This window comes from Doryrhamphus excisus, chromosome 2, assembly GCF_030265055.1.
Source record: "Doryrhamphus excisus isolate RoL2022-K1 chromosome 2, RoL_Dexc_1.0, whole genome shotgun sequence".
Classification (NCBI taxonomy): domain Eukaryota; kingdom Metazoa; phylum Chordata; class Actinopteri; order Syngnathiformes; family Syngnathidae; genus Doryrhamphus; species Doryrhamphus excisus.
The window spans coordinates 20,191,388-20,207,121 of NC_080467.1; the positions used below are offsets into that span (position 1 = coordinate 20,191,388).

General features: G+C 42.8%; 2 protein-coding genes across 2 annotated transcripts; both read right to left on the minus strand.

Moving 5' to 3' along the window:
- Positions 1 to 547: 547 nt before the first annotated feature.
- Positions 548 to 12,509, minus strand: pdcl (phosducin-like). The gene is made up of 14 exons (XM_058052123.1): positions 12,356 to 12,509; positions 12,202 to 12,285; positions 9,846 to 9,962; positions 8,679 to 8,819; positions 8,434 to 8,577; positions 8,170 to 8,351; positions 7,247 to 7,330; positions 6,794 to 7,040; positions 6,324 to 6,610; positions 5,585 to 5,732; positions 4,221 to 4,560; positions 2,228 to 2,415; positions 1,977 to 2,158; positions 548 to 1,893 (listed from the first exon to the last, which is right to left on the minus strand). Exons 1-14 carry the CDS (start codon positions 12,360 to 12,362, stop codon positions 1,330 to 1,332), a joined length of 2,715 nt encoding a protein of 904 aa, XP_057908106.1. The 5' UTR covers positions 12,363 to 12,509; the 3' UTR covers positions 548 to 1,329.
- A 740-nt stretch (positions 12,510 to 13,249) lies between these two features.
- rpl37 (ribosomal protein L37) lies at positions 13,250 to 15,284 on the minus strand. The gene is made up of 4 exons (XM_058048718.1): positions 15,132 to 15,284; positions 14,355 to 14,490; positions 14,185 to 14,269; positions 13,250 to 13,357 (listed from the first exon to the last, which is right to left on the minus strand). The coding sequence occupies exons 1-4, from the start codon at positions 15,132 to 15,134 to the stop codon at positions 13,288 to 13,290; spliced, it is 294 nt and encodes a 97-aa protein (XP_057904701.1). The 5' UTR covers positions 15,135 to 15,284; the 3' UTR covers positions 13,250 to 13,287.
- Between the last annotated feature and the right edge of the window lie 450 nt (positions 15,285 to 15,734).

Below are 15,734 nucleotides of genomic sequence, written 5' to 3' on the forward strand. Positions count from 1 at the left end.
CAGCCATTTTGAGTTAATAAAAACAATTATTAAAAAGAATGGGAAAATAATATATGAATAAAACAACTGTACAATTAACCACTTCTTCACCTAAACAATTATCACGTAAACGCAAATTGACTTCCATTTTCTCCATAAAGGGTGGACTGGAGACCACATTAACTTGCTGGCGCCTCTTCGGTTGGCAACAGTACGGCAACAATAAATACCAGGCCGCAGCTAGCTAGCATGCTAACCTTGGGAAAAGCATATAGGAGTTATTGTAATGTTCAACATTAATATTTGACATCAACGTTAGTACTATTATGTCACTGTTTTCTACACTGCGTGATTTAGGGTTGAGTACTTACATTAAATGGATTAAAAACACATCGGGAAGGTCTGGGTTCCAATCTCTGTGTGGTTTGTTTAAATCCAGGGTGCTTCCCGCCTCTTGGCCAAAGTCAGCAGGGATAGGCTGCAGCATACCCCCGTGATACCAGTAAGGACACGCGGCATAGGAAATGGACGTTAAATGTACATAAAATGATCAATAATACAGCGAAGAGGCGTGTAAAGATTTATTTACTTTTTTTTTTAACAATAACTAAAATGTGGCAGCACAGGGGAAAATCTAATGAGGTCCATCTACGTTGAAGCCTTGCTATTTTTGAACTACTTCTTTGGAAATACTAAGATAATAAAAGTGGGTGGGTTGATTGTGTTGTATTTTTGAACACTAATAATAAATATACATAAAACAATTAAAGCAAACACAAACTGCAAAATGCTAAATTGCTATATGCACTATATAACTAGCCAACTTAAATGTGGAATGATCATGAATGGCCGTGTGTGTGATTTTATTTTCAATGTAGAAAAATTGAGCAGGTGGTCCTCGGTACAAAAGTTAATTAAAAACGTAATTTTGATCCGTAAACACAAGACTGAGAATTAAATCCGTCATGGAGTTAACTTTTTACACTCCATTATGTCTCTCGAGCAGCAGTGCGCCAAAAAAAAAAGGAAATCCGACACCATGGAAGTGAAAATGAACATCAGAAATGTTTGCTCCCAAATGTTGGACGGTCACGTCACTCATTAATGATAATGACGATTGAATGCTAGAGGGGGGTCATGGAGTCTTTGCACTGTTACAAGGAGATCTGGGAGGTTATCCCTCCAAACGAGCCTGAGACCATGTTTGAAGAAGATATGAACATATATGAATTTCTGTTTTACACTAAAACTGGACTTAGTCTTGGACCGAGGACCACCTGTACATGAAAAGAGTCAATGCAGGATCCGAGGTGTGTCTTCCAATCATGTACAACAGAGACAATGACGGTTCTAGTCTATGTCGAGGTCCGAGTCCTCGTCGCTCGGATTGCTCTGAAAGAGGGCTCCATTGCGGATCGTCTTTGGGATGACGGGCGGCTTTTCAGGCAACATGCCGTACTCCTGCAGCAGAGCCTCCACATCCACGGCGAAGAAATCCTCTCCCAGCTGGTCAGTGAGCCTCACGAAGTTGCCGATCAGGTCTCCCCCCTTGTAAACCAGCAGGGCGGGCAGAGCGCTGTCCCTGAAGAGCGCGCTGGTGCTGATGGCGGAGCTGCGCACGCTGCAGAACTTGACCAGAGGGTACTCCTGCGCCAGACACATCAGGCTGCCGCTCATGGCCTCGCAGCCTGGCACGTCAGGCTCGTAGATGTGGATCACGACCAGCGTGCTTCTGTCTTCCTTGTCCAAAGCCTCCAGGAAGTCCTCACCGCTAGTGAGCTCGTGGACACGTTCAAAGCGCTTGCCTCGGCACAGCTGCCGTCGCATCTCCTCGATGCGCTGCATGCGGTAATGCTGGAGGAAGTCCTCGTCGTCCTCTTCCTCCTGGAGCATGTTGTACTCCTGCATGGTCACCTGGAGACAAAAGCACAGCCAGACACCGTAGTTGCAAACTTGCCCAAAGTCCAGCTCGTTGGCACCCTTCCCGTCATGCTTACTTTGCCTTTAATCTTCTCCTGCAGCTCCTTCTGCTTCTCCTTGTCTTTTTCCAGGTCCAGGTCGGAGCGGCAGGTCATGGAAAGCTTCTTGATCAGACGTTCCATCTCGTTCTTCTGCTCCTGCTTCTGCTCCACCTCCAGCTGCTTGTACTTCCTCCAGTCATTGATCACACCCTTCGGACCTGATAAAACACACAATATTAACGTGTTTACATGCATGCGGTGTGTGTGTGTATCAGTGTGTTACGTACCTGTGTTGACCGCACTGCCATCAGGACTGTAATCTAACTCCGGCTCATTGACAGTAGCGTCGCGGATGGTCTTTCCCTCCCTTTCGTCGTCGTCGTTATCGCTGCCTTCGTCCTCACTGCTGCTGTAGTAGTACTGCAGCTTCTCGCCCAAAATCTTGTCATCTAAGGTCGTCATGGCAACTGCTGACCTGAACGTTTGTCCACAGGAGACTGTGTCTTTGTACTATTTCACTCGTTTTTCTGCTACATGGACATGTTACCCGAATACCTTTGTAATTGTAATGTTTTTTTATTATTATTATTAAGCAACCTTTTGAAAATGTGTACTATTTATATTATTTGGGTGTGACCTTTGTACTCCTTCCTATGCAAACAATCTTGGGGGTTAGGAACATCAGCTTCCAAATCTTTTGCATTAACCTAAATGTGGTACCTTAAACATAAACACACCCAAATGCATACTAATTCAGTGCACTATTGCCAGTGAAGCGTAATAATTCAGGGCGACATCTTTATAAGCGACAGGGTTTATGTGAAATTAGGGCGTCTGGATTGTAGTGCAGGTTGATCCTGAGTGCGCATTGTGTGTATTTAAATCTTCTCAATCTTTAGATGTCTTCAAGAAGTAACCGAATAATAAAGTTCCTAAACATAATAATAACATGGGCTATTGTTGTGGCCGTAATTTGCAGCGGGTCAATTCAATTATCACGATCGTATACAAAGTCGCATTGTTTCAATAAACTTGTTTTGTGCTGGCACACTGTTCATTTTGCACAGTCTTTTCATTTCATATAAGACATTTCAGAAATTAGAGTTGCAAAAAATAGCGCAATTTGGGTCGCCGCTTGTCACGAAGGTGATGCGTGACGGTTGGTCACGCAGGCCAAACGATTGACAACCAGTGAACTAAAGGGAGATGCTAAGATGCTAATATGCTTGTCATTGTAAAATAGATTATCTTAAACCCACAAGCTCCCTGTCACTATCCCATCACTTTAGCTAGCATTACGCGGAAGTCAGCATTACAATTATCTCAGATTATGTCCCTATACAACCATATAAAATATCAATCATTATCTACTCAATAGACTCTCATTTTACCTTGTTTTGAAGGAGCAATTCTCGTCGACAAAAACAGTTTCGCCGTGTAACAGCCGCTCACTAGCTAAAATGCTAACTCCGATCACTTGTGATGCCTTCATGGGTCCTGTGTATATTCCGCTATGTCAATGACACACAACGACGAACGATTTGCGTTGACAAACACTACTTACAATCCGTGCTACATTTATATGAGATAGCTAACATGTTACCACGCAACACTTAATTGTACTGTAGATGAACGATTTACGTGTTTGTTGTTGTAACGAAACATTTGGAACATTCCCCTGAAGCACTCAAAGGCAACACGTTGACGTCAATTGGGGCGGTGACGCCTGGCTTCTTTTTAATGCAGAACCAGATGACACCAATAGAGGGCAATACGAAACAACACACACCTACTCCCGCAGCCCATAGTAATAACAGGAAGATCACTGTGGGTTTGAAAAAGGTTTAAAAAAATAAACTTCACTTACAAAAAATTACTAAGCAGTTACAGACTGGTTTTATTAACATTCTGAACCCTACCCGGAGGGAGAAAACATACATCCTGTGATTACGTTCTTCTGTTTCACTGCCAGATCAGTTTTCCTTTTCTTGCCAAAAGAAACAAAGGACTCGCAAGTGGGGAAATGAGGACCAGCAAAAGGTTGAAAACAATGGAGAGTCAAAACAAAGACTTGAAACACCTCCAGTTTTAATGGGCTCACTGTGTGTCTATATAAGGCGTCATCACTGGACTATGAGACCATGTCATTGCTCAAGTGTGAGACAGCAAGTGAGCAAAAATAACATTGTGGTGCCTTCAAACAAGCTGCTCGCCTCACAAGATTGTTCCTTTGAAGCCAAAGCCCACTTGACTTTCTCAGAGGGCCGCTTGAAAACAGATCAAAGCTCATCAGTCCTGAAGTCGTCCTTCTCGCTTTGTGGCACTCTGAACGCCACGTACGGGCACGTCCTCGAGTTGAGACACACGAGTTTCTTCAAGGTGGCAGAGTTGACAATGTCAAAGCCCACATGGCCTCCAAACGTGCTTGGCTTCCAGTACTCGGGGGAACAGATGGGGTTGCCCAGGAGGCCTTTCAGGGAGAAGGGGGCTCCCATCTCCACCATGCTCTCTCCAAATATAGAATTCTGACGGGTCTTCTCCAGCATCAGACCAGGGTAGAATTCAAGAGCGTCAATGTCGCCATAGAGCTCCTTTAGAGTGAGTGCTACTTCCTCGTCATCTGAAACCGTTACCACAAAGGTACAGTTAGATCACTTGAATATATTTTTAAAGCAATACCTGTAAAGCAACTTTATTCTGTAATAACATTCTAACTTTTTCCCAGCCCAATTTTCCCAAAATGACATATTACCTTGTTTGATTTTTCAGAATACTGCAACATTTTTAAAAATGTATTTTTTCTTTGCATTCAAATCTTTTCTACTACAATGACATTACTTTCCCTGATAATATTATGATTTCGTTGCAACATTGTTTCTTGTTAGAATATGACTTTATACTCATAAACTTGCATTCATTTCTGCTGTGTCATCTTTATTTGACTTTGTGCTTGTAGCATTGTAACTTTATCTGCAACCTAATTTTCCACAATTACAACTGTAATTGTTTTGTTTGTTCATCATAATATTACTACTTAAAAATATTTTTTTTCTTCAATATTATGCAACAAAAAGTTTTTTCCTCATATTATTATGATATAATATTAAAAAACAGTCATAGGGCTGCAAATGGGCCCCAGGCAACACTTTGGACACGCCTGGCTCACTCGCCATGAAGATAGCAACATGCAGTATACTGTCACGTGACTGTAAAAGCCGTGTAGCAGCGCCCTCTATGAGTTGTGTTCAAAATGTTTTGGACAGTGGTCAATGTTTAGTCCTGCCCTTTCCCCTGTAAAAACGTTTTGGTTGTTTTTCATCCCCTGAAGGTGTGTGCCCAATGTCATGGTGATTCCACCCAAAAGTTACAGTGTGGCTATTTGAACAATATGGTTAACGTTTGGTAGATGTTGCAAACTCTCGACTGTTATTCGGCCATACATGAAATTGAAGTGACGCAAACAACAGTAATTAACTCTAAGACATGATGACAAGGGTTGGCCAATTTGCAGCGGGTGCCAGTTATCCCCAGAGTGTATTTTCAGCTCATCTCACTGTCCTGTAAAATCTAACAATCACATGTGCTGAAGGCCGGTCCAATGTGTGCGATGGTCGCCGGGACAAGCTTTTAGTTTGATTGCTCACCGGTGAACTCTCCGAAGGAAGCGTACGGCTTGAGGTTAAAGCGTTTCCTATACTCGTTGAAGGGCTGCATGCGGAGCTGCCGCGACTCCTTTATGGCTCCCACGGCGACTGACGTCACCACTGAGTTGATGTTATGGCCGCCTCCTATCTGTGGGCAAAGCACAACAAGACTCTACTGTACATGGAGAATGTCGAGCAGATAGTAACAGTTTTAAAGACAGCTTGAGTCATTTTTTATGTCATATTTTCAATATCAGTGAAATGACAACTTAGCATCATAACATGCTTGTTGTTTACTAACTTGCTATTGACCTTTGAGCCACTTTTGTGTGTTTCTTTGTCACAGCGTCTCTACAGGTCATTGGTGTGGGTGAGTGACAGGAAGAAAAGCTCTGACTAAAGAAGTCATTTTGTGCTAACTGCTGGTGCGCATATATAAACCTCTCGATATAAATACTGTATAAGATGAAACACATTTTGCAGACTTTTTTTCAAGCAAATATAATCTATATTTAAAAATATATATATACAAACTACATATATAGTCAACGTATTGTGTCGCTACTTCACTTTTAAATCATATTTAAAAAGAGGTACTCCAGTCATGCCCGACCACAAACTGTCAGAAATACTCATCAAGCAAGACAGACTACGAGTATGGCTGCCAAAAAAAAACCCGCCACTGTGGTATTCGAGTATGATAGGTGCATAATGCACCCCGCTGCCAGTGGATTGTTACCTGGCCAGCCACTTGCCGAGAAAAGGCATCGACCAGCTTCTCCACACCGTAGCGTGTTAGCACCGAAGTGTTGAAGATGAACTGCGGGTAGTTGAGCTCGTCGCCGTTGATAAGGAAGCTGTCCGGCATCAAGGAGTGCCAGTGATACAGCTGGCTGAACTCCAGAGCGATGCGGTTTCCGTACTGGAAGTCGGTGTGGAACAGCAGGGTGGGATCGAACTTTAGTTGCAGTAGGTAGCCGCTGAGATGCTGCACGTATTCTTCTATCACTATTCGGATGGTCTCACCTTTGGGGGAGAGAGACATGCATTCAACTGAACTGCTGTTTGTACAGCATAACATCATAGTGGGTGTGAAGCATATGAAGCATTTATGATTGAGCTGGATGAACTCTGCCTAGCAACATGTCCCTGCAGTGTCTGCACAATGCCGTTTGACCTAAAAGCAACAACAACGTGGCCCCCGCTTACCAATAATGATGAGCCGTGTGGTTTGGAAGAGCTGCTCGTCATCCCAGGTGGGATGCTCCACTTTGAGCACGTCACACACCCGGTTGTGCTCCCTTAGCCACAGCGTAGCGAACAATCCCAATCCGGGCAGGAGTCCAAACACCTCCTGACCGATAGCAATCTGATCCTCAGGAGCAACGCTCGGGGGGTAGCTCATCCTGACAGGGGCTTCAGCTACAGAGGCAGGGTACATCTCTCCATCAATCAACTAATGAGGAAAACAATATTTGTTTTAAGCATATTTACATGTTACTATGAGGCAAAATATGAATCAATGCTAATTAGCAATACATTTACTATATGTACAGTACATTTCCTTTATGACACTGTACATCACTGCCAAATCTATTATTCAAAAATACACAAAAAATAAACAATAAAGTATTAGGAAATGTCTTTAAGACCGTACTACACCTGATATTTAAGTTTCCCGTCTTTGAAAAGTCTGAGCTTCAGCTGACGCTGCAGGTTGTCTCCATAAACGTGCCCTGCATCCACCTGGACCAAAAAAACCAAACAAAACAAAATTGTCCCGTCATGTTGAGTATTTGTTAGCGAACACTTCTACTCCTGAAGCACTTTGACTCCATTTGGGATTTGGTTTCCCTAAAAAGTGTTGTCATTTGACAGCAACAACATGTTCAACCTGTTTCTTCATAAATCTGCTTAACTGCCAGCTGTTGGCCGCATAGTCAGAAGATCTCCCACATTCCAAAATCATGAATACAAGCGGCAGAGAAAATGAATGCATGAAGTCTTGGATAAAAAGCTAGTGGTTCTTCCAGAGGTACGGACAACACTGCGGCCAGACATGATGCTGTTGTCTCTGACAGCACCGAGGGAGGATGGGGTTGAAGAAGAAGCGTGTGAGAACAGGAAAAACAAGCAGCAGAAGCGTCCCAGGATGGTGGGTCGCTCCCTTCAAAGCCATATGAACTGCTGCCAAGAAAAGCAGCAATTGGCTCTGGATTTTTAAAACAACAATGCCTGGGCAAAGGAATACAGATAGATGGTATGCAGCCAGCCACATACCTGGCTCGGGGAGAAGGGCACCCCTGCCATGCCAAGTCCACAATAAACTCAGATGGCTCAGATCAAGAGCGCCAACTATCCAAAGGGATGGAAACACCTAGCTCTATTTTGCTTTACTACTGTATAACAGACCACGACATGTCAACTCAGGTGTCCCCCAAGGGTCCCTTGTTAACACCCTTTCAATTTCCAATTGTATAGAAAACAAACTTACAATGCTTCTTTTTTCATTTCCCAAGCACTTTGCAATGCTTCATAAGAATCAAACATGGTCTACGTATAAGGAAACGATAACATGAACCGACCCCATGTGCCAGAGCCTTGGTGAAGCCCAGTCCCATACGGTTGTAGGTCTTAAAGAACTGGTGGGTGAAGTGCTGTGCAAAGAAAGCAAACATGAGGTTGGAGCCCTGCGGGTCGGGCCTGAAAGTTCTTCTCTTCAGGAGGCTTTCCACCAGGAACTCAGGGTCGGGCAGCCCGTCTTTGCCTATGATGAGATCATCAGGGGAATCAATAGCAGGCTGAGATTGAAAATAAAAGCACATGAAAACAGCATTCAATGTGTTAACCTTTGACCCCTAGAGGTGTCGGGCAGTCTTCTGGCACAGGTGGGAGAATCCGAGTGTAGTAGCTCAGATTATAGTAGGACTCCCAGCTGAGGTAACCATATTTTGAGTTGAAGGTTGGAGGGCTGGGAATTAAATTGGATCTCACTGCACAAACACACAAACACACACAACAGGAAACGAAGTCATTTATGCGTCTCCTATCTGGAAAAGACATTCATTCAACTTCCTGGCGTGACTGTCAGGACCTGTCAGGACGAGCCTCATCAGAACGTCCCGGAGGAAAGTGTAGTTGATGACGTCCCACATCCAGCGAAAGTGGGTGAGAATGTAGTGGACCACATCGGGGCTGGGCTTCACGAGGTCTCGCACACGAGTCCAGAACTCCGCTGTGTGAAGACAAGTGGCGACCATAAAGCATTATTATAAGGGGGGCAGGGGAACCACCCCACCCCAACTTAGAACCCTTTTTGTGGTACTTTCTTTCCAGTGTATACCCCATAGATACACTATGTGTAATAATAAACAGTATGGATCGTATGGTGTAATAAACTAGTGAACTCTTAAGGAATTGATTAATTGGAAAAATAACCGACCAATTACCGTATTTTCCGGACTATAAGTCGCACTTTTTTTTCATAGGTTGGCTGTTCCTGCTACTTATACTCCAGAGCGACTTATCAATGAAAAAACTGTTTATGTTACATAAACACTGGACACCTTTTCTGTTCATGTTTATTTTTTGTGTCGCTGAATAAGCATTGTGTTAGCATATCTTACACCTATTCAGCCTGTTCTCTATTCTTTTATTGTTAGAACTTCATTACGTCCAAGAGGACGTAATGTCTGTTTTGGTCAAGTAGTTTGGAAAATAAATTACCCGCAAAAGATGCGACTTATGTATGTTTTTTTTCTACCTAATTATGCATTTTTGGCCTTGTGCGACTTAAACTCCGAAGCGACTTATAGTCCAGAAAATATGGTAATCGATTATTAAAATAATCGTTAGTTGCTGCCCATGCTCGTGGTCAATGCGACCCTTCGCTGACGGCAAATAATAGCTGGCAGCAATAGTTGTTCCTGTTTGTATGTAAACGTCTCTTTTTAGCACAATAACAAAACTCTTTCAATAAACTCAGCCAATGGCTGGTCCTGTTAATGACCACGATGATTGAATAACAAAACGCTGCATGACTGTGTGAGGCTTCCTTGTTCAAGTGAAGCCGAGCGGCAGAGTAGGAGGGGTGCTTCCATGCTCCCTCTGAATATTTGGGTCTAGACCGCTAAGACACGGTCTTATCTTCTCATTTACCAGACACCCTCTCTCTGTCTACGGCAGAATATTTCAAATTCCTCGCAACCCCAGAGAGGATATGAATGGATGTTACAGGTGCGGAGGGGGCGCTGGGACTCACGGATGGTGCAGTTCTCCCCATAGTAACCCGTGCGGGTGCAGTCACACTCGTACTGGTCCATGCCGTGTCGTACACACACTCCCCAATGCTGACAGGGGAAGTAACAGCACGGGTTCACTGCAGGGATGAGGGGAGATAAGAATCTAAATAAGCATCTTGCCTCAAGAGAGGACATTTTACCGCTGCTGCGCAATGCTTAAGCTCCCAACATCTGGTTTCTTGCATCCATTTAGAATAAAATAAAAATCAATTGACAGGCTGCTACACTATCATTGCTACGCTGCAAAAGTCATTAAGTAGCCTGTAGGACTTAGTAGTGCAAAACACATGCCAAAATACTATATGCACTTCCTTGAGGAATATAATGGAAATATAGCTTCTGGATTTCCGATAAAATGTACAGTTAAGCCCCAAATGAGTCGTACCCTGACCATATTGACGTTAACTCCATTCCTTCATCTCCATGGCTTGTTGGTACCAGGAAGTTTTAGAGGCAGGACAAATAAAACAATCCTTTAGCCTTCCCCTGAATCAATATGAAGCTCACTGGGATATCGATTCTGGTCTTCCAGCCATTCACACTCACATTCCGGTACCCGGAGTACCTGGAGTACCTGGAGTACACGGAGTACCCAGAGAAAACGCATGCATGGGGAAACATGCAAACTCCACACAGAAATGTGGAGTTTGGAGAAAACCAGAGGCTCCAGATCTCCTGACTGTGGGGCCAACATACTAACCGCTAGGACACCGTGCAGCATTCTGCATGCAATCGCATTATAAAAATACACGTCTAAGATGATCTGAGCTAACATCTGTAACAACTTTCCAAGTTACGTTTACTCACGTGCCCCAGAAACAACAAATTATAGGGAGATTTTTTTTTCTTTCTATTAAATAGGAAATCATTTTTAGATTATCATACAACATATGTTTCTTGTCTTCACTGATTACTAATTTACAGGACTTAATTACCTTGGATTTTTTTGGTATGGATAAGTCACACACAAAGAACATTGTGTGTCATATGTTTATCTTTACAGATACATTAACACATGTGGGATGTGTCTTCTTGTACAAACACAGGAAGTGGGCGTGTATGGGTTCTATAAAACGACCCGGCAAGTGGAGGAAAGCTTGAACATTTCGGGAAATAATGAACCACATCTTCCTAAATGATTCCCGGTTTCCTTCACATGCCTACACACAAATTAGTTCCAGATTCAAATTTCCCAGACTGGTTCATTGTGTACTGAAAAAAAAATCCTCCAAAATCCTAATGGAAGGAAATGCTGCCAGATTGTCTACTAACATGCTGTGGCATGCCCCTCTTGGCCCATACAGCCCCCATCGTGTCCGTACCGCCATGCAGATCTCATCCACCTACTATGAAGTGAAAGTGTCGGCTTACAGACGACTGTACCATCTGTACCATGAAAAAGTACAACGTGTTTAATCTAATGAAGATGATAAAGCTGGAATGGGATGAGAAGGAGGTGAAACTGTTTGTTCATATGTGTAAGAGCTGATAACATCGTAAGGTTTGTGTGTGTAAAGGGGTGGGGTGGGGTGGGGGGTGTCAGGCTACATGTCAGTCGGGCAGGAAAAGTCTGTTTGGTGACAAGAACATCATGTTTCTGAAACCAGATTTTGAGATGCCAGTGAATGGTAGCACTTTTTAATGAAAAGGGCACTCTAACGCGTGATAAATCATTTATAACAAACTTGTTATTAGTAATTACAATCACCAGAACAACAGTGACTGGGCTCTCTTATGAATGAACTTGACAAGAAGTGCCTTTTGCTTCTCCTTTGTCTTCTACTTGAGCTCCCGCCAATCAAACCGCCATCTTGAATAACGTCATACAAGACCTTATCATATCACACTTGTCTTCATGAAAGCTCAGTTTAGCGTGCATGGAAACGTTGTCTTAGCCGCATGTTGGGCTTTCTCTTTGGCTTTTTGTACTGCAACTCCAAAAGAGACATGGGAAGTTTCCTGAACTACTTCGTAAGCGGACTTTCAAAGCAGTTAACCCCGGTTATCAAAATAAAGGACAGAGATTAACGTATTTCTACACGTGCGACATAACTGTCACGTCTGTCATTAATCGTTGAAGTTGAGAACAGATTATTTCAGTTTCCATTATTTACTAAAGACGTTGTTGACCAACATTCAGGGTGGATTGGGCCAAATTGTGAGTAGGTTTAAGTGTTTTGTCAGCACAAACGGGGCTTACTGGGATGTCATCTTGTTATCGCGATTAAAAAGTTCAAAAGACGATCAGCAAAACGGAGAAAAAGGTCCAAACCAGCGTGTATAATATGCTTTCGGTGACCCCCTGACCTGGCCTACCTGTGCTGGAGGTCACTTCATCACCTCGGCATGCAGGCTCCCGCAGCAGCAAAAGCAGAGCGCAGAAGGATCCTAGTACAGAGGCTTCACCCAGGAAAAATAGGAGGATCAATGTGGGGAGGAATCGTAGAAGTTGAAAAAAAGCTTTACTCACATCTCATTACAGCAGCTCAACGCCGTGTCATTCCACTGCGGGAAACATAAGATTAAAAACCAATGCTGGTGAAAGAATTGAGACAGCGTTAGGAATGAGTCAGCAACAAGTCGACAGGATTACCTCCGGTGTGTGAGAAAACCGCAGTCCGCCCAACGAGCCTTCACCTGCCGCCAGAGTGGGGAGAGAGGAGCGGGGCGCAGGCGGGTCCTCCTCTTGTCAGGTAACACCGCCTCCTGCTGGTCACCAGCCACAACATACACCCAACAATACTAATATGGCAATGGTTTAGATTATGCGCTGATGTAAGATAGTAAACTTGGAAAGAGTTATAGTCCCGTTATGAGTGGATACACCAGATGACTCCAGTCACAACAGACGGGAAGACACGATATTGTATATTTTTGCAGTCTTGAACGTAACAGCAGTTTGGCAGGTGAACCCAGAGACAAGTTAGGAGTTTGCAGCAAGAATGTAATAATTCAGTGTCTAAAAGCTAACAAAACAACTGTTTATCCTCACCATGAAGACCCACATTATAGTTTCCCAGCTGAAACCATGAGAATTACACATTTTGGCTCATGTCGTCAGGGGAAAAATGTCCAAATATTTGGATATTTTTGTTGAGGATGTCAAGTAGTAACTAAGGTTGGGGAGGGGCAGACGGGGAAGTTTTGTGCCTGTACCAAATGGTCTTCCTAATGTAAACAAGCTTGAACATTGATTTGTAGGATGTTACTATAAAAGTCTTACAAATCCAAAGTACAGTATTAAAAATACCTTTTATTGTATCTGTATGTGAACATGCTTCACTATAAAACTACAAAAAGGTAAACCAAGCACCTTTCAATTAAAATGTTACATTTTGCATTGTATTGACAAGACAAAATCCGATTGTGTTCATCACATTTATTTAAACAAAAATGTGTCATTTAGGAGGAGCTGGAGGCGGCCACTGCAGCACGTCTGGGCTTGGGGGTGGTGCCTTCCCGGAAACCATTTCTGGAAAATTAGGTGGAAACAATGTTAAGAGACATTCATTCACCATGATGTGAAAGGCTTTTTGTTAATCTACATCCTTCTGTGATTCTGGTTAACATTTCAGACAGGACTAAATGAAAAGAATGGGGCCATCAGAGGCACCAACTCGCTACGCAACACTTGCCTCAGACAAACAAGATAATCACTCTCAAGTCATTTGTTCAGACATTTGGGTTATATTTGTGTTCATCATCAATGGCAAGCGGTGCTCACAAGTGGTAGCTGCCACAATAAAGTATTGAATAAGAAAATAAAGCAAGGTTGTGTTCAGGAAGGTCGTCTGACCACAGCTATTTTAACAGCTTCTTGTTGGTTTTCAGGAAAAAAATAACAGAATTTTACCATTTGGCAGAGAGATTCAAGTATTCAAAAGGCAGCTGGCACTATACAGAGAAATGCTTTGACAGCTTTTGCTTTGGAATGTTCTGCACTGCACTGAGGAGCACTCTCTGAAATCAACATCACCTTTACAGATGCCATGTGTGCTGTGAAGGAAGTATGTGGTGTGATGTATCAGTCCTAAGGAAAGGTTATTTTAGCCAACTAGTGTTCCACTCGTTATTTCCTGACTGCCAGTAAAAGGGGGGCATCTGTTAACTGGTGTACATCATTGTTTGTAGCATATGAAGCTGTCAAGGCAGTGTCACTGTATAGACTAATTCTATTGCCAAAATATAATTTAATCTCATTTAAATGCTGCAACAACACAGCATGAATGTATGCACAAGATTTCAGCAGGTGCTGTGTTACAGCATGGACGAAAGCAGTTAAACTTATCCAGATCTTACCTGAAGCGACGGTAGACCACCTTCAGGTGTCTCAGACGGCCAGTACCAGTGGTGTTCCTCCTCTTGGCCTTTGCGCTCCAGTTGTCTAAAAAAAACATATCAAAATCTGAGCTTCCACACGTGTCCTAAAATAAGTTATGCAAGTCTCTGTGCAAAAGAAGGTAACTTACACTTTCTCTTGCGCTTCTCGGGGTAGCCACACTTGCCGCAGGACGACTTCTGCAGATGGTAAGCTTTGGAGCCACAACGACGGCACAAGGTGTGCGTCTTGTTCCTGCGTTTACCGAAAGATGATGTTCCCTTCGTCTGAAAAAAAAAAATACATAAGATGTAGTCCATCAGGGGTGATTGACAACAAAAAGTAACATACTCCAAAGCAATGGTAGTCTTGTCTCAGTTTTTCCAAAATGATGGAATCATAAGCTATCATTGGTTCAGACATAAGGACATCACTGACAAGACTTGTGCTAACAGTCACTTCAATACTGAAATGCGTTTCTGCCATTTTAACATGTTACATTGTCGCTACACATCTTCGTAATGCTACAAACATCTGTTCATTGAACTCAAGCTACTTCAAGCTGTTGCTAGCTAACACCGCTAGCCATTGCTAAAACTACTACTTGAATGAAATCCACTGTACAGCGGCGACGGTACCGGTCCTAATATTATATGTACAATGTACATCTTAACATTACCACAAGGTACTTTATTCAGTTAAATGAGGCAGTGTGGTGGTAAAGTCTCTGCTTCGGAAAGGCTTCAACAGCCGACTAGCCACTACAGAATAAGCACTATACCTGTCAAATTTCAAGTTATATTGCAACAATACGTGAACAGAACAGTGGCTGAGCTTTGCCGTTTGCAAGATAAACGTGATCTGTGGGAGATGAATGTCACATTTCTAAGATGTCGAAGGATTTCAACACAACAGCATTGCAGCTTACCATTCTGGTACAGTGGCCGAGGGAAAAGAGACCGGAAAAGAGGCGTGCGTCCCATCAAATTACATCCGTGCTACTTCCTGTGTAACATTGAAAAGGGATTCTGTTCCTAAAGCGTAAGGTTTTACTTTGTTTGTTTACAAATAACGTAAAAATAATTTCAATAAAATAACCACGACTAAATGTAACAATGTCAAAAGTGAGTAACATCGATTCTAATATGTATGTTTATTTTTGAATGGCTTAAATTGATTTAATGTTTAACTAAAGACTGTGTTGGATTGTTTTGAACTAGCAAGACAAGCTAAATCCAGTCCAAAAAACTAATTTAACCTACGAGGAGTAAGGTGTGTATTAGAGGAGGTCTTCATGAAAGCCTTTAGAAAGACATTTTTCACAGTAACATAATTGTTGTGGTTATTTGAGTTGTGTATTCGCAACACATCCAGTGTCCACGATATACATATAGACAGTACTGCTTATTGTAGCCTCACAGTTTGTGAACAAACACAACTCATTAGTATTAAAGCCACAGACACACAGAATGGAGTGTTCCCAGCAAGGCTTGGTAAAAGTAAGTTTAAACTGAAATTCCAGAGTCTAGGC